Source organism: Pogona vitticeps, chromosome 1 (genome assembly GCF_051106095.1).
Source record: "Pogona vitticeps strain Pit_001003342236 chromosome 1, PviZW2.1, whole genome shotgun sequence".
Classification (NCBI taxonomy): domain Eukaryota; kingdom Metazoa; phylum Chordata; class Lepidosauria; order Squamata; family Agamidae; genus Pogona; species Pogona vitticeps.
Window position 1 is genome coordinate 312,672,925 of NC_135783.1, and position 22,784 is coordinate 312,695,708.

General features: G+C 39.6%; 1 protein-coding gene across 2 annotated transcripts in view; it reads left to right on the plus strand.

Annotated features, from left to right (window-relative positions):
- The first annotated feature begins 526 nt into the window (after positions 1 to 526).
- The window catches only part of G2E3 (G2/M-phase specific E3 ubiquitin protein ligase), a 36,581-nt gene continuing 14,323 nt past the window's right edge, over positions 527 to 22,784 (plus strand). Inside the window, exons 1-7 of one of the 2 annotated variants that reach the window (XM_020788450.3) lie at positions 527 to 676; positions 5,763 to 5,915; positions 9,068 to 9,120; positions 11,823 to 11,920; positions 14,761 to 14,862; positions 19,231 to 19,355; positions 20,632 to 20,794. In XM_020788450.3, the coding sequence (XP_020644109.3) occupies positions 9,084 to 9,120; positions 11,823 to 11,920; positions 14,761 to 14,862; positions 19,231 to 19,355; positions 20,632 to 20,794 (525 nt within the window). In that variant the 5' untranslated portion in view covers positions 527 to 676; positions 5,763 to 5,915; positions 9,068 to 9,083. The remainder of the gene's footprint in view (positions 677 to 5,762; positions 5,916 to 9,067; positions 9,121 to 11,822; positions 11,921 to 14,760; positions 14,863 to 19,230; positions 19,356 to 20,631; positions 20,795 to 22,784) is intronic. The other variant, XM_020788452.3, reaches the window with a different exon arrangement.

A 22,784-nucleotide genomic window follows, 5' to 3' on the forward strand; every position in this document is an offset into this window, starting at 1 on the left:
AGGATCACCTTTAACAGATCGCCACACAACCCTATGTATGTCCATTCATAAATGTGCTGCGATAAATCAAGTGGACCTTATTCCGAATTAAGTGAGTACAGGATTAACTACCCACGACGACATATATTTCGTACGCCTGTTTCCCTTCTGGGATCCTCCCTAACATGCCTAAGTGCTAACTGGAGCGGGAAACAAACGGTGCCCTTCTGCCAGGCGCGCAGCAATGCCGCCGCCCCCCAAAACTCTCCTTCAGGCGGTTTCAACGCCTCTCCGAGGCAGCGCCCCCAACCCTACAGAACCGAGAAACTATTGCGTATTCCCCCCCCCACGCACGCGCAAGACAGTAGCAGTCAAAAGTCCCATCAACGAGATCGGGAAAATGTCGTGAAAGCCACGATAGACGAGCGTTCGATCAACGGATGGAACGACAAAAGGGCGGAGCTCCAGTCTCGTCCCTTTTGTGACGTGAGCGGATGTTGGCGTTTGAATGCTCCGGCGGTTATTTTGGAGAGGACGCGAGCGTGGAGAGGATGACTGAGTGAGGGCGACGAGGGGCCGACGGAGCAGGGCGAAGTAGTGGCGGCGGCGGCGGCGCCTTTCTTGCGTCTTCTCTTCTAAAGACAGGCGGTTCTTCTCCCCTTCCCCCGGGAGCTGGAAGCCCCTTGGAGCGTCTGCGGTAAGGACTTTGTGGGAAGACCGACCTTTTCCCTCAGGTTAAGCGGGTGCTGCCCGCTGTGTGGGGTCCCTTGGGAAGAAGCCCCGCTGCCCTCAGGGAGACGTGACTCCCGAGCAGGGGTAACGGCGGAGCAGAGGGGGACAGATGTAAGTAATGGAACTCAGAGCCGCTCAGTTAGCCGGGCTGCGGTGCTACCGCTGTCCCAGAGGAGGGACATCCCGCAGGGGAAGCTCTCGTTAGTCTGTAGTACTAAAGACGCTCTTGGGGCACCGCGAAGGCGGGCGAGTTACCGCTTAGACTTGAAAACGGTGCCCGTGTGAGTCTCCTTTATCGTGGGGGAAAAAAAACAATAGGAAATGTTTAAAAAGGCGGCGCCGTAAAACCGATTTATTTTATAAATGACCGTTGGGGAGGTGTTTACTCGCAGCTAGGCTCTCCGTCCGAAGTTGTAGAAAAGGTAGCCGTGTTACGCTGTGCAAGCGTTATAGGGGAAAACCAAATGAAAATAAAAGGACAAATAAGAAAGGCAAAAATGTGGTGGCACGTTAAGACTACAAATAAGAACACACAAAATTATAGTTCAAGGATCCAATCCGAATTACGTTTCGGGCAGAGATATAAGTAAAAATAAAAGAATGAATAAAAAAGACAAAAACGTGGTGGCACCACATTTTTTTATTTAATATTTTTATTTTGTTTTTAGCCTATAATCTCTGCCTGATTTGAATTGGAGCCTTAATCTTGTGTATTATTTTTTGTTATGTGCCTTTGAGTTGCATCTGATTTATAGCCACCTTACAGTTGGACGTCTAAAATGCCTAATGAATGAACCTGCTTAGATCTTGCAAACTAAAGGCTGCAACTTCCTTCATTGAGTCAACACATCTCATATTCAATATCCTCATTTCATATTCCCTTCCATGTGTAGTAGCGTTACTGCTTTTTCCAGTGACTCTGGTCTTTTCATTATTTCTCCACATTAGGAGGGACTCAGTTTATGTATTTTAATTTCCACTTAGTAATCATGCTCCATTTTATCTAGAACCTGATTGGTCCTTCTGAAAGTACATTCTTTCTCAAGTACCATATTTCAAATATGATCCTTTTTTTATTGTCTATCTTTCGCATCCATACATTTTAATGGTCAATACTATAGTATTGACTGTGTTACCACAGCAAACTATGGCAAGTCCTTAAAGAAATGGGAGTGCCTGACCACCTTATCTATCTCCTGAGAAACCTATACATTGGACAGGAAGCAACAGTTAGAACTGGATATGAAACAACTTTATGGTTCAAATTTGGGAAAGGAGTACGACAAGGCTGTATATTGTCCCCCAGCTTATTTAACTTATATGCAGAACACCTCATGCGAAAGGCTGGACTAGAGGAATCCCAAGCCAGAATTAAGATTGCCGGAAGAAATCTCAACAACCTCTGATATGCAGATGATACCACTCTGGTGGCAGAAAGTGAGGAGGAATTAAGGAACCTTGTACTGTAATGAGGGTGAAAGAGGAGAGTGTAAAAAAACAGTCTGAAACTCAACATCAAAAAAACTAACATCATGGCCACTGGTCCCATCACCTCCTGGTAAATAGAAGGGGAAGATATGGAGGCAGTGACAGATTTTACTTTCTTGGGCTCCATGATCACTGCAGATGGCGACAGCAGCCACGAAATTAAAAGACTCCTGCTTCTGGGGAGGAAAGCGATGACAAATCTTGACAGCATCTTAAAAAGCAGAGACATCACTTTGCCAACAAAAGTCCGCATAGTCAAAGCTATGGTTTTTCCTGTAGTGATGTATGGAAGTGAGAGCTAGAACATAAAGAAAGCTGACCACCGAAGAATTGATGCTTTTGAACTGTGGTGCTGGAGCTGGAGGCTCTTGAGAGTCCCCTGGAGTGCAAGGAGAACAAGCCTATCAATTCTAAAGGAAATCAACCCTGAGTGCTCACTGGAAGGACAGATCCTGAAGCTGAGGCTCCAATACTTTGGCCATCTCATGAGAAAAGAAGACTCCTTGGAAAAGACCCTGATGTTAGGAAAGTGTGAAGGCAAGAGAAGGGGACGACAGAGGATGAGATGGTTGGACAGTGTCATCGAAGCTACCAATATGAATTTCACGCTACTCCAGGAGACAGTGGAAAACAGGAGGGCCTGGCATGCTCTGGTCCATGGGGTCACGAAGAGTCGGACATGACTAAACGACAACGATAGTATGGATGATTTTGGCTTTAGTCTCCAGTTGCACATTTTTATATTTAAGGATGTTTACTGTTTCCTTGTTAGCTGCACTTCCAAGTGTTAGTTTTTTTATTTCTTAACAACAGGCACAATTTGGATTACTAATTGAACAAAGGTATAAGAAATAGTCAACATTAAAGTGATTTAATTCTCTTAACTTTTGTCCTCCTAATCTTCAACTACAATCTTCTTCCTTTTGCACTTTCTTTTTAACCTTCAGTAGTCAATTCAATTCAGTACTATTTTTTGCCAGTAATACAATGTCATATGCATGTCTTAAATTACTGTTTTGTTTTTTCACTTGGATATACATGCTATTAAACTGAGTTGAGCTGTGTAAACATACATGAGAGTATAAATGTCAGCTGTGATGAACACAGGTTTCTGATTTTCCCTGGAGATCTATGGAATTTCTGTAGTACTCTTAGAGAGAGACAAGCACCTACTTTCTGTGTCTAACACAATTTGTCTCTGTTTACAACCCTCATTTTCTCAGGTCTATCCTGGTTCTGCCAACTCCATTCAATAACATTTTTAAGTTACTTCCAAGTTGTTCAGTTCTCCATGTAACCAGAGACTAATCTTTAGCGAGCGCTCCGTTTAGCAACAAAATCGCTTTGCGATGAACTTTGCGATGTTCCCTATGGGGGAATTTCACTTTGCGATGATCGGTTCCTTGCTTCGGGAACCGAGCATTGCAAAGCAACCATTTTCACACAGCTGATTGGTGGTTTCAAAATGGCTGCCCGCTGTTTTCTGGGACGGATTCCTCACTTAAAAGGCACCTATGGAGGATCTTCGCTGAACGGTGAGTTTTAAGCCCCTAGGAACGCATTAACCAGGTTTTAATGCGTTTCTATGGGCTTTTTAATATCGCATAGCGACATTTTCATTCAACAGCAATTTTTGCGGAACAAATTAACGTCACAATGCGAGGCACCATTGTACTTTCCTGGGATTCCAGCTACTTTATGTTGTTCTTTTCTACATTGTAATTGTAGCACCTTCTGCTGTTTCTTCAAGCACCTGTGATATAGAACTTAAGAGTGGGCAAGTTCATATTCTAACATCACAATATGCAAGAATTCATCAAACACAAGATATTTTCTGTCACTGTTTTATGCAAGAAAGTATTTACCTAGAGGAGACCTTGCCTTCACATCCTGCTTGCGAGCATTTACCTCCCCACTGTAAGGGGGGGAAATTGGACAAAGGATGTGGTTTATCTCATCATTAGATTTATGATTGTCACACAAATTCTCAAGGCAAAAGTTACCTGGCAGAAATAGAAAGTTGATCCTGTCTAAGAAGGAACTTCTACCCAATGTGGTATAGTGAATAAAATAGCATGGGTTTGAATCATGATTTAAATCAAGTTGATTTAAATGTAATTTTTTAAAAATTTAAATGGTCAAAAAATCAGGTTTTGAAACATTTAAATCAAATTCACTCTGGTTTGAATCTCAGCTTGGCCGTGAAAACTCATGGGGGCACTGGTAAAACTACTTAAGCATTTAATTTTGAAAACCCGATTAGGATCACTATAACTCAGATCAAAATTTATAGCAAACATTTGTACATGTTGTGAAGGATACTGTGGGAGTTCATAACTGGTGGCTTCCATATGTATTTTATGTCTGCCTTTTAATTAATATTAATTAATTATTCTTCATCTATGAAATGCATCAGTCATAAGCTAAAGCTGAACTATGTTTGTTGTGGGTTTTTTGGGCTCTTTGGCCGTGTTCTGAAGGCTGTTCTTCCTAATGTTTCACCAGTCTCTGTGGCCGGCATCTTCAGAGGGCTGGGTTAGGAACTCAGTCCATGCTCTGTTGCTGTTTGTTGGATATTTGAGTATTTATAGCTGTGGGAACAGCTTTTGTCCTTTTCAGGAGATAGGGTGATGATGGTGATCAGCATGTTTTTGTTGTGGATGTATTATTGTGATAAGAGGGAGAAAATTATCTGTCACTTTGACTGATGGTTTCTTTAGCTGGTCTTTTTTGTGTAATGATCAAAATTGCACAAAATTTTGTGCAATCGGGGCTGGGTAGATTATGCCAAAAAAGAGGCATAATCAAAACTCTGGTAGACCATGCAAATCGGAATTGTGAAGCTCAATTTCTCAGCACCGAACTTAACCATCTGAATTGGGCCCTACAGGCGAATGGCTATTCCAAGAATGAAATCAAAGGAGCCATCAAACCAAGAAAACACCAAACTGAAGAGGAAAAACAGCCACCCACAAATAAAGTATTTCTGCCATACATCAAAGGGGTCACGGACCGCATGGGGAAACTTTGAAGAAACACAACCTACAAACAGTATTCAGACCCACCACAAAAATACAACAAATGTTACGGTCAGCAAGGGACAAAAGGGACCCCAACCACTGCAGGAGTATAGCGGATACCTTGCAGTTGTGGCCAGGAATATATTGGAACCACAAAACACAGCATTCACACCAGAATCAAAGAACATGAGAGACACTGCAGACTAAAAAAACTGGAAAAATCAGCAGTAGCTGAACATGCCCTAAAACAAGCTGGACATGAAATTCTATTTCAAAATATGAAGTATTGGACAACACCAGCAACCATTATGTTAGACTGCACAGGGAAGCCATTGAAATCTATAAACACCAACAGAGCTTCAACAAAAAAGAGGAAAGTCTAAAACTTATTAAGGCCTGGCTCCCAGCACTAGAAAATACAGTCTCCAAAAGACTTACTTTTAAAGACATGTGCACAAGATTGTAATGTAAACATCTTTCTTTTCTATCAGAGAAATCATTTAAGGTGATTAAGACTGTAACTCCTGCTTTGTTTACTTCTAGATGCTGTTACCGAATGCATTAAAACAAAACAATCCTTCCAGGAAATTCTACCTGTACAGATGAAATTACTGTTGAAGTATTTACAGTTTGTGGAACTTGAATGCCAGTGGACACTGTTTAGAAAAGGGTATTTTATAACAAGCACCAAAAGAGGTAAAGATTATGTAAAATGTCATCTGAAATCATTAAAAGAGAAATATTTGGCACAGTGTAGGACATATTTGTCTTTTAATTCTTTGGTATGAAAGAATGGCTTTCCCCCCAATTTTGACAGAAGTAAAATACATAGTTCAAAATGTTTGCTTATATTTAGCAATTATAAGAATCTGGCCGTACACTGGTCACCTTCAAAGACTGTCTTATAGGAGATTAAAAATACAGTAAAATATAGTATCACCTATACTATTTTGTATAGGTGGGACATGGTGGCGCTGCGGGCTAAACCACAGAAGCCTCTGTGCTGCAGGGTCAGTAGTGGGTCAGTAGTGAATTCCTGTCACTTTGTCCTACCTCTTCGCCAACCTAGCAGTTCAAAAGCATGCAAATGCGAGTAGATAAATAGGTACCATCTTGGTGGGAAGATAGAATGGCACTACCTAGTCACGCTGGCCACATGACAACGGAAACTGTTTTCAGACAAGCGCTGGCTCTACGACTTGAAAAGCAGGATGAGCACCGCCCCCTAGAGTCGGACACGACTGGACTAAAAACGTCAAGGGGAACCTTAACCTTTACTTTTATACTATTTTGATTTCAGAAAGAACTTAGCTGAAGAATGGGTGATAAGTAGCTCCCTCAGACAAGATGGAGGATACTGGAATTGGCTTATTCGTAACCATTTTGGGACCAAAAAAATTAAATTTCATGAGTATTTTTAACTGTTGCAGGGAGAGGATTGGTATCTGGCTGCCTGAAAGGATAGGATTTGATTGGTCAGTCGTTGGCACCCAATCAGACCTCAACTGAAGCACCATTTCCTTCTGTGCTTAACCTAGATTGCAAAATAAATTTCCATGGTCACTCAGTACATTAAAAGTTGCTGGATTTTAAATAAAAATTGGCTAATGCTTTATAGTGATGTCATCACTCAGCATAATGATCTCAGGTGTACACCATTTCAAAAAGTATATACTAGTTAATTTCTTGGAAATATTTGCTTAGATTCAAGAGTTCCTGTAAGCAGATCTCTGCTTACCAGAACATGAGAGGTTATGTGGCTTTTTCAGATTCCTCATTCTGTGCTTCTTGAAAATCTGTTCCAGAGGGTGTGGGATCCCTCTAAAATAGCATGGGAAAAGAGAATTGACAAAACCTCCTCCTCCTTCCTCCACTGGGAGTTCCTGCTAGCTCTTAGTGGTTTTCATAAGTGGATCGTGCCCTTCTGTTTGCAGAAACAATACTCTTGATTCTACCACTTCCTTATTTTTCTCTAAATGCTCCAGAATTTCCATGTGGCTTATTCTGGATTCCAAATTATTATTATTATGGAACTTATTCTTGGATCACTAGAAATGAGATATTAATCTTTCCATATTCTGTGTCAGATTCAGGATGGAGTTCCAAAAAAATATTGAATTTATTTCCTCCTTACCTAGTTGGCTACACTAAGCTGTATCAATCTACTGTATTGATCTCTGCTTAGTGCAAGGGTCAGGGAACTTTACCTTCCCCTCCCCCCCAAAAAATTTATATACGTTGACATTAAACCCCCCCCCCCCGGCTCTTGCCATCCACGGCCGCCGCCCCCCACCTCTGCGCTCGCCGGGGACCTGCGGCTGCTGCCCAGGCAGCCAGTTCTGGAGCTGCCACACCACAGGGCCGCAGGTCCACCCGCCATGAGCTCAGGTGAGGCGGGACGGGAAGGTGGCCTCCGCACCAGCATACACTGGAGTCTTGGCCAGGGCTCCACTGGGCAAAGAGTCCCACTGGCCTGGTACACTGCCCTCCCCCCCACTTTGGAGGCGAGGAGGGCAGGCGGGTGCCCTGTGCAGTTCCTCACTGGGGCTCACTCTCCCTATGACGGAATGCCTGCCTACACACAGCATCATCGGAAATAAAATGCCTGGGGGTAAAGTGCCTGCCACAACTGTCCTCATTACTCCCAGGATTTTCATTTTTACCCCATTTGGGGTAATTTACCCCTCTTCCCTGCCCACTGGCTTAGTGGGAACATAAAATTTGTTGTGCTTAGGAGAAGAATATGTTGTTTGAATTTCACAGTAGATATGTTTTGTGAATTCTCTGTTTTCTTAACTGCATTCTGATTCTGTGGGTCCTAATACTCAACTTGGTCCCTATTTCCTGAGTGTCTGATTTTACAGACTTACAGACCTTTCTCTTCAGGCAGGCTTTTCCTTAGTGACTGACGGTCTAGGAGACAATAAACAGGATGATTTATATTTTGTTGCTTCTTAATCTGTTTTTAGCAATGTTTTTACTTAACATTTTTAATATATTAATTCTTTTTTTATATTTGAATAATTTACTGCTTTTAGCTTTTAACATCGTGTTTCAATGATTTGAGACACCTTGAGTCAGTTTTTTAGGAGAAAAGTGGTTAGAATATTTTAAGGAAAAAAATAAATGTTGATGCTAATGGACTCTTTGATTTGGCATTCATACAAATGTTTACTTTATGTAAACAGTCCCATATGAGATACTTTTCTGGAGTATTTTAATGAAATTATATTGAGTCAAAGCAACAGTCTTTGTGACCTAAGTTCACTGAGCAACAGCCTTTGTGATCTGTTATCTTATTTGCTTGCCTACTCAATTGACACAAGACACTTAACTCCCTTCCTATCCCCTACCCTATCCCTCCTCCTCTTTCTCTTTCTCTCTCTCTTTCTCTCTCTCTCTCAGTTTTCTTTACTTGCCCATTATCTTACTTACCTAAATAAAAACTTAAGGCAGGACACGCAACTAGTTCAGAAAGACAACAAAGACTACCTGACAACAAAGGCCCTAGAAGTTTTATTGTCTTCTGGATACTTTTCTACCACCAAAGAGATAATGTATTCACTTTTCTGAATTTTCAGTTTATTAGTTTTTGTTATCAGTGAATTCTACTCATTAAAAAGACTGGAAAACTAGTGAATTAGTGATCAAAACAAAACCTGAGGATAAAATTGGCAGACTTGACAGTAGAAGTATATCATGTAGTTAATGTGGTTTTTTTCTTTGGTTTTTGTTGTTGTTTTGTTTTTTGGACTTGGTTTTTAATCTGTAAGATAGGATATTAAGTAGTTTACTGGACCAAAGGCTAATATCAGTATCATACAACTAATTTTTTTCCTGTACTACAGTTGGGAGAATACTAGGATGAGTGATAACATTACTGACTCTCTTCAGAATGTGGGTAAGTAATTTTTATAATGTGTATGATGCTTTAGTTGAATATGCACAAAAATATTCCTTGTTTCACATGTTGTCATGTAACATTTCTATAATGGTTATTCAAGGAAGACAATTTAGAAATATATTTGGGTGGATAAAATTGCTTAATATGGCACACCACTTCTGTTCTGACTGAAAGTGAAGTCATCACTTTGAGCAACCTGTCTGTTTCGGTTAAAGTTGTTCCTTGTTCCTCCTTGTTCCTCCTAAAGACCACACATGTGAGCTCTCATATTGCTATAGAAGGCCTGTATGTCAGGCTCAGGAGGAGGGAATGGACAGTTCAAACTGATAATCCATATCCACATATTTGGAATTTAAGTTGTCTAGAAGTCCTGTCCAATGAATGGAATACACATCCCTGTATATATGACTGCATCATTTGCATTTCAGTGCAATCCTTTTCTCTAGGAATATCTTTGAACTCCTAGAGTTAACTTTGTCATGCAAAACTCAGAAACTGCCACATTTAAAAACTCATTTGAGGTGAATGATAGTACATGTTCTTGTACACCACAGTTTGCTATAAGGATGAAAAAAAACTATTTGTCATTGGAGGAGAAAATGAGTTGGAATTTTCAGAGTTTTATTGTGATGTTACAGTATGTTTAGTATTCTATAAAGGTTGGCTTTCAGATTTTTTTCAATTTGGAAACTGTTTTGATCAACTTCATTAAAATATTTGTAAAAGGCCAGAATAAAGTATGTTTAAATCTTCATATCCTACATTCTTAGCTTGTCTTGGTGTTACTGACATTCTCCATTAAGTATAGTTTATTTTACATATAGCAGCACTAACATCATTAGTTTTACCCATTACAGTGGTGCCTCGATTTATGAACTTAATCCGTCCCAGAAGATGTTCGCAAGTCGAAATGTTCTTAAGTCAAATCAGCATTTCCCATTGAAATGCATTGAATCCCGTTTAATCCATTCCAGCTGTTTTTCGTTCTTATCTAGAGGCGCCGGTTGTAAGTCGAAGCATTCGTTCCCATAGGAACGAATGCAAAACGAGTTAATCCGTCATCTACCACGGGGGGGGGGTTTAACCTAAGATGACTTAGGTTTAAAAAAGAGCAGGAAAGGAGGGAGGGAGGGAACAATGGGGAAAAGAGGAAAGAAAGATGGTCATCACTGGGGCACACAGACCCCCTCAGACAAAGGTTTGTGCTTTTAATCACAAAAAGAGAACAGACAGAGAGGGAAGACAATGGGGGAGAGGGAGAGTTTGGAGTCTAAAACACATTTTAAACCCACACATTTTACACCAACACATTTTAAACCAAACCAAGCACCTTTTAAACCAAACACATTTTAAACCAAACCAAGCACCTGGGGAGCATAGAGAGAGAGATAAGACAATGGGGGGGGGGAGGATACTTGAGTCTAAACGCCATTTTAAAGCACACCAGCCAGCACAGACCCTTGCAAAAAAATTCTGATTTTAAAACCAAAATACTAAATTCCATTTTAAAGCACACCAGTTAGCACAGACCCTTGGACAAAGGGTCTGTGAGACCCATCAGAGCACAGAAACATAACCCCCCCCACCTAGCCCAAACCCAAGTTGCAAAACCCCTGTACAGTAAATACAGTGTACCCACCCAAAACAGGCACTCTCTCTGTTTTAAAAAAGAAAGGCAAAAATTTAAAAAAAATTTAAAAAGCCAAAAAAATACAGTACAGTACCAGGCAGTACAGTATGTACCAGGCAGTCTAAAGTCTCTCTCCGTATCCATACTCTAACCGCTGGGTTGAGCAAGGTAGCAGACAAGTAGCCTCTTCACTGAAAGTTCAAATTTCCCGCTTTCCCCGTGTTGTGGGGGTTTTTTCTGTTCGTTAAGTCGAAGCTCCATTTGCAAGTCGAAGCAAAATTTTACAACCAGAGCTGTTCGTAAGTTGAAGTGTTCATATGTAGGGGCGTTCCTAAGTCGAGGCACTACTGTACTTTAAGCAGAGTGTAGGTAAGTCCCTTAAAATTTTGTGCCTGTGTGTCCAAACTGATTTTTATATGCTGCCAAAGGAAGAAAAATCTTGCCACCTTGTTTGACGCAAGGATTGTTAATGATTGCTACATTTACACAGGAGTTTTCACTACCTGTGCAAATGCATCCTGTTTTTAGACAAAAATGTAAAAGTGGTTTACTACAAATTCAGCAACTTTTTGTCCTGCAGCTGGCAGACATTGCTGTTTTTAAGGTGGAAATAACAGCAGCTGTATTAGCTCTATAGCTCATTGGGTATAGTAGGAGAAGGGAACAGCAGAGATTGTATCACGCACATACACACACATACCAATTACCACCATTGAGAAAGTTTTATAGTTCAGATTGAATGGGAAGCCTGTTCCTATTCCAGGAAGTGCATTTCCTTGGTAAAGCAAACGGGCTGTGGGAATATTATCTGCTTTTTTTAGGCTTTAAAAAGGAGGTGGTCTTCTGGTTATTTCTACTTTAAAAAAACTGTGGAAAATGCATTTATAGCAGAGGTGACCCACAACAGATCCTGGGGATAGGATTAGGCCCCATACTAGGCAAAGTTACCTGATCTGTTTATTGTGTGTCTGTTCTTTTTTAAATAGAGGTTATATGCTGCCTGGCTAAATATTTAACCATAAAATGATATGTTATAACACTTCAAATATCATTTTTTAAAAAATTTTAGCCTGTGAATTCTGTCAACGGGCTGATGACTGTCCTGAAAAATATGGGGAAAGGAGGACTTACAAGGATTATAATATCACTGTTCATTATTACTGTGTGGTAAGTAATTCCTGGTGGATCTATAAAGTTGTACATAATCCAATGATTAATTATTGGGAGCTTTTGGATCAGTTGTAACCTGCACATGGCTCCAGTGTATTCCTGTAGGTTATGCTGCAAATGTTTCTTAACTTCTAATAATTTGTAAGAAAAATGTGATACCATATATGGTTTCAACATATATAGAGAAGATATCTGACATTACTTTGCTGTTGGTGTTATGCAACTGGAGTTTACTATTGCTTTTTAAATGAGATGACTACTGATCATTTAATCTGTTGAAGCAAGCTAGAACCAAGTTTGCTTGCTTGCCTCCCTATTTATTTATAGAATACAAGTTGAATATGAGCCAACAGTGTTGATGTGGCTATAAAAAGGCAAATACTATTTTAGATTCATTAACAAAAGTACTGTCTCCAAATCCTGTGAAATACTAGTTTTCTCTATTCGGCATTACCCTGTTTCCCCAAAAATTAAGATCTAAACTGCAAGTAAGCCTAGTATGATTTTTTAAGGATGCTCGTAATATAAGCCCTACCCACAAAATAAGCCCCAGTTAAATGAAACCCCACCCTCCACTATTGTGCAGCAACCAGAAGAAGGTGACATGACTGTAAAATAAAACATCCCATGAAAATAAGCCCTAATGCGCTTTTGGAGCAAAATTAATATAAGACCCTCTTTTATTTTCGGGGAAAACACGGTAGTTAGACCTGATATTGAGTACTGTCTCCAGTTCTGGACACCACACTTCAAGAAGGATGTCAACAAATTGGGACAAGCTTAGATGAGGGCAGCAAGGCTAAAACAAAGCCCTATGAGGAAAGACTGAAAGAGCTGGGCACATTCAGCCTTGAGAAAAGAAGACTTAGGGGAGATATGACAGCACTTTTCAAATACTTGAAAGGCAGTCATTCAGAGGAGGGTCAGGATCTGTTCTAAATCATCCCAGAATGCAGGACACACAACAGTGGGCTCAGGTTACAGGAAGCCAGATTTCAGCTGAGTATCAGGAAAGACTTCCTAACTGTTGGGGCAGTACAGTAATGGAAATTACCCGAGAGGTCATGAGTGCTTCAATACTGGGGGCTTTCAAGAGAAATTTAGACAACCACCTGGCAGATACCCTTTGATTTGTGTTCCTGCATCGAGTAGGGGGTTGGACTTGATGGCCTTATAGGCCCCTCCCAACTTCATTATTCTATGATTCTATATACTGCCCCTTTAGTTCAAGTGCTATTGGGGGCTATTTACAGATTAAAACATAAACCCCCACAAAATTCTAGCCATGAGTTTTAGGAAATTCTAAATCAGAGTAAGATAGTCCATTCTTCTTTTTCTTAAGTGCTGAACAAATTTAAGGATACTGTATTCCTAATGCAATTAGTCTAAACGCTCACCCTCCTTCAAGCTAAATTCTAGTATCTTTAATCCGGAAACCATTATGCTAGAATGACAGCTTAAGGTAAATTATTATTTTTCTGTTTGTTCTTTTTAGTCTTCGTTTCAGCATTCAACAATTTAGTCGTATGATCCTATATTGCTAATAAAACAGACCTGCATTTGTTTGTTTGATTGACTGATTGATTAACTGATTGACATACTACCGCATTAGTGCAAGCACTATGGGTGCTTTATAGGTTAAAACTTAAAATATCACAGACGTGTTTACATCTGAGAGGTCCATAGTCATAGGCACAGAAAATTTTTTACGATATCTGATCCTGGATAGCCATCTCTTGCCACCTAGCCATTACAGAAAATAAAGAGTTTGAGAAATAAAATGTATATGGAGATAAAGTGGAAGTCCTTTCTGGCAACAGATATGATGCTGAAATTGAAGACAGACTTTTTGGATATAAAGGTTCAAAAGAAAGATTATATAATTAAATTGGCAATATATTTGAGTATTGATCTATCCTTAAGTTATTATACATAGCAAAAGTGCAACCTTTTGTTCAATTAATTATGAATTAACCTTAGCAGAATCAAATAAGTATTACTTCTGAGAAGATGTGCAAGGGAGCAGGCCACAAATGGCACTGTTACTGTATAAGGAATTCCTTTAAAAATTAATTTCATAAAAAAGGATAACAGAGAGATAAATGAGAAGCAAAATAAACCAAAGGCTGTTGTACAAAGTACTTCCTGTACAAATGATTCTATGATAAAGGAGTTTGCAGTGCATCCTCTTGATCATAACTAAAAATCAAATGTTCTCCCATCCCAGCAAACACCTAGTTAGACATAGGATATGCAGTGTCAAAGATCTGCAGAACAAATGACCAGATATACAGTGGTGCCTCTCTTAGCGATCGCTCCGTGCAGTGACGAAATCGCTTAGCAGTGGACTTTTTGCCATTGCCAGAGCGATCGCTTAGCGATGGCCCCTATGGGTAAAAATCGCTTTGCGATGATCGCGGGGACCCGATCATGGCAAAGCGCCCATTTTTTAACAGCTGATTGGCAGTTCCAAAATGGCCACCGTAAAAACAAAATGATGACCGCTGTTTTGCCTCGCTTTAGAGGCACCCAAGATGGCCACCGCTATGGAGGATTTTCACTTACAGGTAACTTTTTAGCCCATAGGAACGCATTAAACGCGCTTTAATGTGTTCCTATGGGCTTTTAAAAATCTCTTAGCGATTAAATCGTTTAGCGACGTTTTTTCCTGCACGGATTAACGTCGCTAAACAAGGCGCCGCTGTAGCTCTGTTCTGAGTAAATGATGTGAACCAACTGTTCACAAAAATACAGATTAGTGCACATGGAAGCTGCTATGCAATCAATGCAAATATATGTTTCTATCAGTTGTCAGTAAGCCATTATCTTTATTATAGTTAATGTCCAGTGGGATTTGGCAGAGGGGTGAAGATGAAGAAGGTTTTTATGGGTTTTTACCTGAAGACATCCAAAAAGAAGTTAATCGTGCTGCAAGGCTGGTAAGGATATCACTTGAATGTTGTATCTGCTTTAAAACTTGTTTAGTCAGGGAATGTTGCCTATGGTATATTAATAAGTGCCAGAATCCATCTGAATATTAGGCCTGTGTTAGTGCAGTGGTATAACTTGGATTACCCAATATCCACTAATTAACAAGTTCCTGGTGGAATTCTCCGTCATGCATTGAGTCACACAACTGGCATATACAATATATCACAGAAGTGAGTACACCCCCTCACATTTCAATAAATATTTTAGTATATCTTTTCATGTGACAACACTGAAAAAAATGACACTCGGCTACAATGTAAAGCAGTGAGTATAACAGTGTAAATATGCTGTCCCCTCAAAATACAGCCATTAATATCTAAACTGCTGGCAACAAAAGTGAGTACATCCATAAGTGACAATATCCAAATTGGCCCCAAGTAGCCGTTTTCCCTCCCTGGTGTCATGCGACCCATTAGTGTCACAAGTCTCAGGTGTGAAGGGGGAGCAGGTGTTAACTACTCTCACTGGAAATTCCACATGGCACCTCATGGTAATGAACTATCTGAGGATCTGAAAAAAATGAGTAGTTGTTCTACATAAAGATGGCCTAGGGCTAGTTTATAAGAAAATTACCAAAACCCTGAAACTGAGCTGCAGCATGGTGGCCAAGACTATACAGTGGTTTAAGAGGACAATTTCCACTCAGGACATGCCTCTCCATGGTGCCCATGCTCAACGTCATATCCAGAGGTTGACTTTGAGAAATAGACGCATGAGTGCTGCCAGCATTGGTGCAGAGCTTGAAGGGCTGGGGGATCAGCTTCTCAGTGCTCAGACCATACGCCACACACTGCATCAAATTGGTCTCCACGGCTGTCCCAGAAGGAAGCCTCTTCTAAATGTGATGCAGCAGAAAGCCCTCATACAGTTAGCTGTAAACAAGCAGACTAAGGACATGGATTTCTGGAACCACGTCCTGTTATCTGGTGAGATCAAAATAAACTTATTTGGTTTAGATGGTGTCAGGCGTGTGTGGCGACAACCAGGTGAGGAGTACAAAGACAAGTGTTTTGTGCCTACAGTCAAGCGTGGTGGGAGTGTCATGGTCTGGGGCTGCAGGAGTGCTGCCGGCTCTGGGGAGCTACAGTTCATTGAGGGAACAGTGAATGGCAACGTACTGTGACATACTGAAGCAGAGCATGATCCCCTCTCTTCGGAGACTGGGCCTCAGGGCAGTATTCCAATATGACAACGACCCCAGGCACACCTCCAAAACAATCACTGCCTTGTTAAAGAAGCTGAGGGTAAAGGTGATGGATTGGCCAAGCATGTCTCCAGACCTAAACCCTATTGAGCATCTGTGGGGCAACCTGAAATGGAAGGTGGAGGTGCACAAGGTCTCTGTGATGTCTAGCTCTGTGATGTCGTCATGGAGGAGTGGAGGAGGACTCCAGTGGCAACCTGTGAAACTGGTGAACTCTTACGCCCAAGAGGGTTAAGGCAGTGCTGGAAAATAATGGTGGCCACACAAAACATTGACACTTTGTGTCCTTTTTGGACATTGTCGCTTAGAGGTGTACTCACTTTTGTTGCCAGTGGTTTAGACATTAATGGCTGTGTGTTGCGTTATTTTGAGGGGACAACACATTTACAATGTTCTACAAGCTGTATACTCACTGCTTTACATTGTAACCAAGTGTCATTTCTTCAGTGTTGTCACATGAAAAGATATACTAAAATATTTATGGAATGTGAGGGGGTGTACTCACTCTTGTGATATACTGTAAGTAGGAATTCAGTTATGCCATTGCCATTGTGCAAGCATATTCATTAGAGGTGGGCATTGTATGCTAAAAGATATTGAATAAAATCCAATGATTTACATATGCCAGCAGTAAGTCAAATAGCATAAATTACATCAGTGAACTAGTTAATCATTAAGAAGATAGCACTTATATTACTTATTGCCCAACAGTCATGTGACTTGGCACAGGGCAAGGAATGCCACTGGCTTCTTAACTAGCAGTATATATTACCATGATTTAAGCTATATGAGTTATGCCAGTGTACGTAAGTAGGATTCCAGCTGCTATAATTGAATATCAGTCTGCTAAATACCTTTTAAATACCAAGTGCTGTTTAGTGGATAGAGTTATAGACTGGGACTCCGGAGACCTGGATTCAAATCTCCACTGAGTCACGGACGTTCACCGAGAGAGTAGAACCAGAGTGGATTTGATTTAAATCAATTTAAACCATGAGTTAAATAAGGATTTAAATCATTAGTCAGTAAGACTTGATTTATATCATGATTTTTAAAAGTAAAGACTGATTCTTGCTGGTAGTTACACTCTTTAATATTTGCAACCAGATGAAGATTTCATATTTAGAATAATGACCTGTCATATTAGTAAAACAGCTGTATCAGAACTGATGTTAATTTAATAGGTTAATCACTCATATTTGGAGAACAACTTAAATTGTTTTATTTAACTAAAACAATAACATTATATAGCTTACACATTATTGTATTTGCTTTAACATCAATGTTTATTAACTGAAGTGGTTCAACAAAATATGTTTTAAAAAACAGAAACATTTAAACTATGTGCACAAAGATCCCAAGGTTTGTAAGCTGCTCAGGTTTCACCTTCATTCTTACTGCTTGCCCCTCCCTCCTCACACTTAGCATGGTACAGATGTATTTAATTCTAAATGAACTTCAAACCTAGCATTTAAAGTAATGTGTTCATTGTTTGTACATAGATTTGCAGAACAGTAGTGGAATTAAGGTCTTCTCCTGAATCTTGTTTATTTTATACCATTTTTACTGTGAAAAAGTGCATGTTATCTCAGCTTGGATAATTTAGATTAACTGAATTACTTTACTAAAAATGTAAATATTGCATGAATATACAGCCTCATGCTGCATAACTAAGTTCTATTTCATGCTGAATAAACTTTGAATTATAATGTATCCTAATTAGAAAACTCTTTAGTTATATTTTTTCTCCAAAAGCATTTCATTAAAATTTGGTTAAAATAAAAAATGGGTTTTAAATTTTAAAAATCACCCCAAATTTTTATTTTTTATAAATTATCAATTTTAATCCACCCTGAGTAGCACTGGTAAAGCCACACTTTAATATATCCCACTTACCTTGAAAGTCATATTATTGCTGCTTTAAGTCAGTTCTGACTTGACAGCATATGATACAACAAAAAATGCCATGCATATAAATGCAGTATTGAGCATTATAAGCAGGTTATAATAAACTTGCTTTGGGTTGAGGAATTTATAGTTCAGCAGTGTCTTCTGTTTAATATTTTTGATGATATTAACAGGTGAAACTCCAGTGTATTAAAAAAAACTAAACAGTTGTAGTAAGCTAAAGATTCCAGTTATAATTTTGCTCAATTTTTTTGCCACACTATACTTCCCAACTGACTTGTATGGCTAGCTGTACAGTATAGAAATAATTACTGAGTGATAAATTAAATTAGTGCTCTAGACTTAAATACACTTTTACAAATGACGAAAGCATTTAAGATGCATAGCAAAATTGAGTTTTATTTCAAGATTAAATAATTACGATTGGGATTGAGTTATATAAATAAGCTAGAAGGTAACATATGATCACAGTAGAGTTCTCAGTCTTAAATATAGAATGACAGTATAATAGGTAAACTAAGGGATTGTTTGATTTCATAGTCAAATGATAAAAGATAGTCGCTACAGCAAACAGGAAATTTTAATGGAAATTAGATGGGTGATTGTAGGACCAAAGGACATTTTTCTGATTTGCCAGCAGCTCACACTCCAAAGGGAGATGGATTTTTATTAATTGAAATTTGAGGTTACCTTCAAAAAAGTTGTTTAAGCTAAAAAAAAAAAGATCCCTTGTTCCGGCAGAAGAAAGAAAATTAGGTGATCTGGGAGGCCATAGTTTGGGGGCCCCTCATAACACTGATTCCTCAGTCCTCCACAGACCCAGAAGTTCTCAGAAAAACACTTTTTTCCAAAACAACTTTAAAATTTGGGATGGATGTGAGGTGACATGTAGAATGCAAATATGTCCCTGGGGAGGCTGCTTGTTGCCCACCCCTCCTTTAGATGATTGCTAATTTTATTATTTTTCTGACAAAATAAAATATTTGATTTTTTAATTAATGTTTTTTTGGTCAGTTTTCCAACACATCAAAGTCCGCTTTTCCTTTACAACAACTTTAGGTGAGATATAACTCTTTGCATTTAAACCTTGTTCAATATGAAACCTTAAAGTAACCATTATTTTTTAAAAAAAATAGCTACAGAGAAATGGATTAGTAAGTATATGGGGTGTTTTGGTTTAATATATTTCATCCTTTCTTTTTAGAAATGTACTATCTGTAAGAAAAAAGGTGCCTCAATTGGTTGTGTGGTATCCAAGTGCAAACGAAGCTACCACTTTCCTTGTGGGGTAGAGAACGGATGCATTTTCCAATACAGGGGCAATTTCCCGTAAGTTCTTAATACATTTGGTAAACTGAATTGGGGATGGTTTAATTCAGAAAACTATAAATGGCCTATCTATGTACAGTGGTGCCCCGCATGACGACGATAATCCCTCCCATGAAAATCGCTGTTTAGCGAAATCGTCATCATGCGGAAACCCTTTCCCCATTGGAATGCATTGAAACCCAGTTTAATGTGTTGCAATGGGGAAAGTACCTCGTCATCCAGTAAAGATCCCCCATAGGGGAGCCATTTTGCGAGCGCTGATCAGCTGTAAAAATGGCTGCTCTGCGAAGCACGGGTCCGGAAAACACAGGGCAGCCATTTTGCGGAGCCAAAAAATTGTCGTCTTTTGAACAAACAGTTCGCGAAGCATGGACCTAATTGACGTCCAGTGAAAATCCCCCATAGGAATGACTGTTTTGTGAATCGCTATAGCGATCGCAAAAAGTCATCCTTTTGCAGATTCGTCGTTTAGCAAGGTATCACTGTATTTACTCACTGTATAGTAAATCTGGTCAGCAAATAAATTTTTCTTTGTGTTTGTACTTCGTGAAAGATATGTTCATGCTTTAGTTAAAACCTTCTTTCTATACCAATATTTCATATATCTAGCAAAAAAATTTTTTACTTCATGCATCTGATGAAATGGAATCTGGCACTTGAAGGCTTATACCACCATAAATTTGTTTGCCTTAATTTTCCAAAAGTTTATTCATTGTTTTAAAAGGCTGTAGTTTTTCAATACAGTGGTGCCTCGCATAGCGACGTTAATCTGTGGAGCAAAAATCGCTGCTAAGCGATTTCGTTGCTATGCGATTTTTAAAAGCCCATAGAAATACATTAAAACCTGCGTTTTATGGGCTTAAAACTCACCTTAAAGCAAAGATCCTCCATATGGCAGCCATTTTTGCTGCCTCTTAAGGGAGGAATCCGTCCCTAAACACAGCGGGCGGCCTTTTTTTTTAACCTGGCGGCCATTTTGGAACCGTCGATCAGCTGTTAAAAAATCATCGCTTTATGATGATCGGTAAGCGAAACAGGGAACCGATCATCGCAAAGCGAAAAAAAACATTTAAAACATCACAATGCGATCGCTTTTGCGATCACAAAATCTTCGTCGCTATGCGGTTTCGTCGCTAAACGGAGTGCCTGTTAAGCGAGGCACCACTGTATTATGATATAGTGCTTTAATTTTTAACTTTAAGTACTTAAATGAGTTTATACATGAATAGCATGAAAGAAGTGTGATTATATTCCATTCTAATTCTGTATATTTAAGATCATATTGTTGGAAGCATCGTCCCACTCAGAAACGTCCTTCTAATAGTAACGGGTTGTCACAATGTACAATATGTTTGGAGCTGGTTGAACATGCACCATCGTACAACAATTTGACCAGTCCATGCTGTAAAAATGCTTGGTTTCACAGAGACTGCTTGCAGGTATGGAATACTTTAATACTGGGACTAGAAATGTGCTGTCATGTGATGAAATAGTCAATATACAGATTAATGTAAATGGAGCATCTAAGAAACTATTGGAGTTCAGAGAGGTCCTGTTTAGGATATTAGTCCAATCTGCGCTTTCAGTGAGCATTATTATCGATATCTAATTAATATTTTGGAAGGGCTTTTCGCTGACAGTTTTTTCTAATAATGTTTTATGTTTCTGTAACCATTGGGTGCCTGTTTTGGCTATATAATACTTTATAACATTACTGATAATACAATATTATTCTAGCAATTATTCTGTGCAAAAACCTGTTGTATAAAATTATGCAGGATAAACCAGATCCAGTATGGAAATAATTTAAACGAATAGAGGTCTGCAACCTGGGTATGAGTGCTGTTTTAAGTTTCACTTTATGCTGTATGGCAGCGATGGCGAGCCTATGACACGCGTGCCACAGCTGGCTCACAGAGCCCTCTCTGTGGGCACCCGAGCCATAAGTCACCATTGAGAAATACTTACCCATCTTCTGATCCCGGATTTTGGCACTCCCCTCTGCTGGTGCAATGGTCCAGCGGAGGGGTGCAATGGTGATCATTACCAGTCTAGCCCAATGGGGGATTGGAGGACCAGTATTTCTTTGTTAATACCGCCCATGGGGGGGGAAGCAAGCAAGCATTTAACCCTTGCAGTACAGGAGCAGTTTTTTCTAAACTAAAACCTCAGTACAGTGGTGCCTTGCTTAATGATGTTAATTGGTTCCATTAAAAAATCGTTATGTGAAAACATCGTTAAGTGAAACACCATTTCTCATAGGAATGCATTGAAAACCGGTTAACCCGTTCCAATTGGAACAGATTAATGCTTGCAATCATTAGCCCACCTCCTGAAACCTATGCAAACTTACAAGTGGGGTCTTGACTTGAGAACTTAATCCGTATTGGAAGGCGGTTCTCAAGTTAAAAAGTTCTCAGGTCAAATCTGCATTTCCCATAGGAATGCATTGAAAACCATTTGATCCGTATCTGCTCTTTTCCGTCCATAGAAACTAATGGGAAGCTGCTATTCTGCCTTCGACCACTAGAGGGGGATATTTTGTTTCTTTTTTTCTTAGGTCAAGAAAGGTTCAGGGAAGGCAGGGAAAATACAGTCCAGGCAGTACCAGGCAGTCTGAAGACTCCCAATCCACTCTCTAAATGCTGGGAGGAGTGAGGAAGCAGACAGGCACCCTTTTCACTGGCCAACAGTTAACTGAAAGTTCAAATTTTGCACGTTCCCTGCCTCCCACGTGGTTTTTTTCAGTTCTTAACTCAAATCTAAGTATGTAAGTCAAGTCAATATTTTCCTATGAGAGTGGTTCTTAAGTCAAAATGTTCTTAACTCAAGCCGTTCTTAAGTCAAGACCCCACTGTAATTTGGTCCAATGCTTTTCAATGAGAGAGGAAAAAAATCACCAAAAATTAATTAAGACTCAGAACAACACCAAATTAAGTTTGCATAGGTTTGAGGAGGTGGGCTAACGATTGCAACCATTTAAAACAGGCTTCAAACAGTTTAAGACACTTTTATAGGAGCGAAAAGGGAGATCGGAAAGATCTTTAAAAGCGAAACGGAGATCAAAGAGCCCTTTCCGATCTCCCTTTTCGCTCCTGCAAAAGTGTCTTAAACTTTTTGAAGCCTGTTTTAAATGCTTGCAATCGTTAGCCCACCTCCTGAAACCTATGCAAACTTAATTTGGTGTTGTTCTGAGTCTTCGTTAATTTTTGGTGATTTTTTGTTTTCTCTCTCATTGAAATGCATTGGACGGACAGTTCAATAGAGTTCAATGAGGGGAAAACGGAAGAGCTTCAAAAGCACTGAAGCCGGCTTCAGTGCTTTTGAAGTACTTTCCGATGTCCGTTTTCGCTCATTTTTAAGTGTCTTACAATGTTTGGAACCTGTTTTAAATGCTCGTCATTAATTTTTGGTGATTTTTTGTTTTCT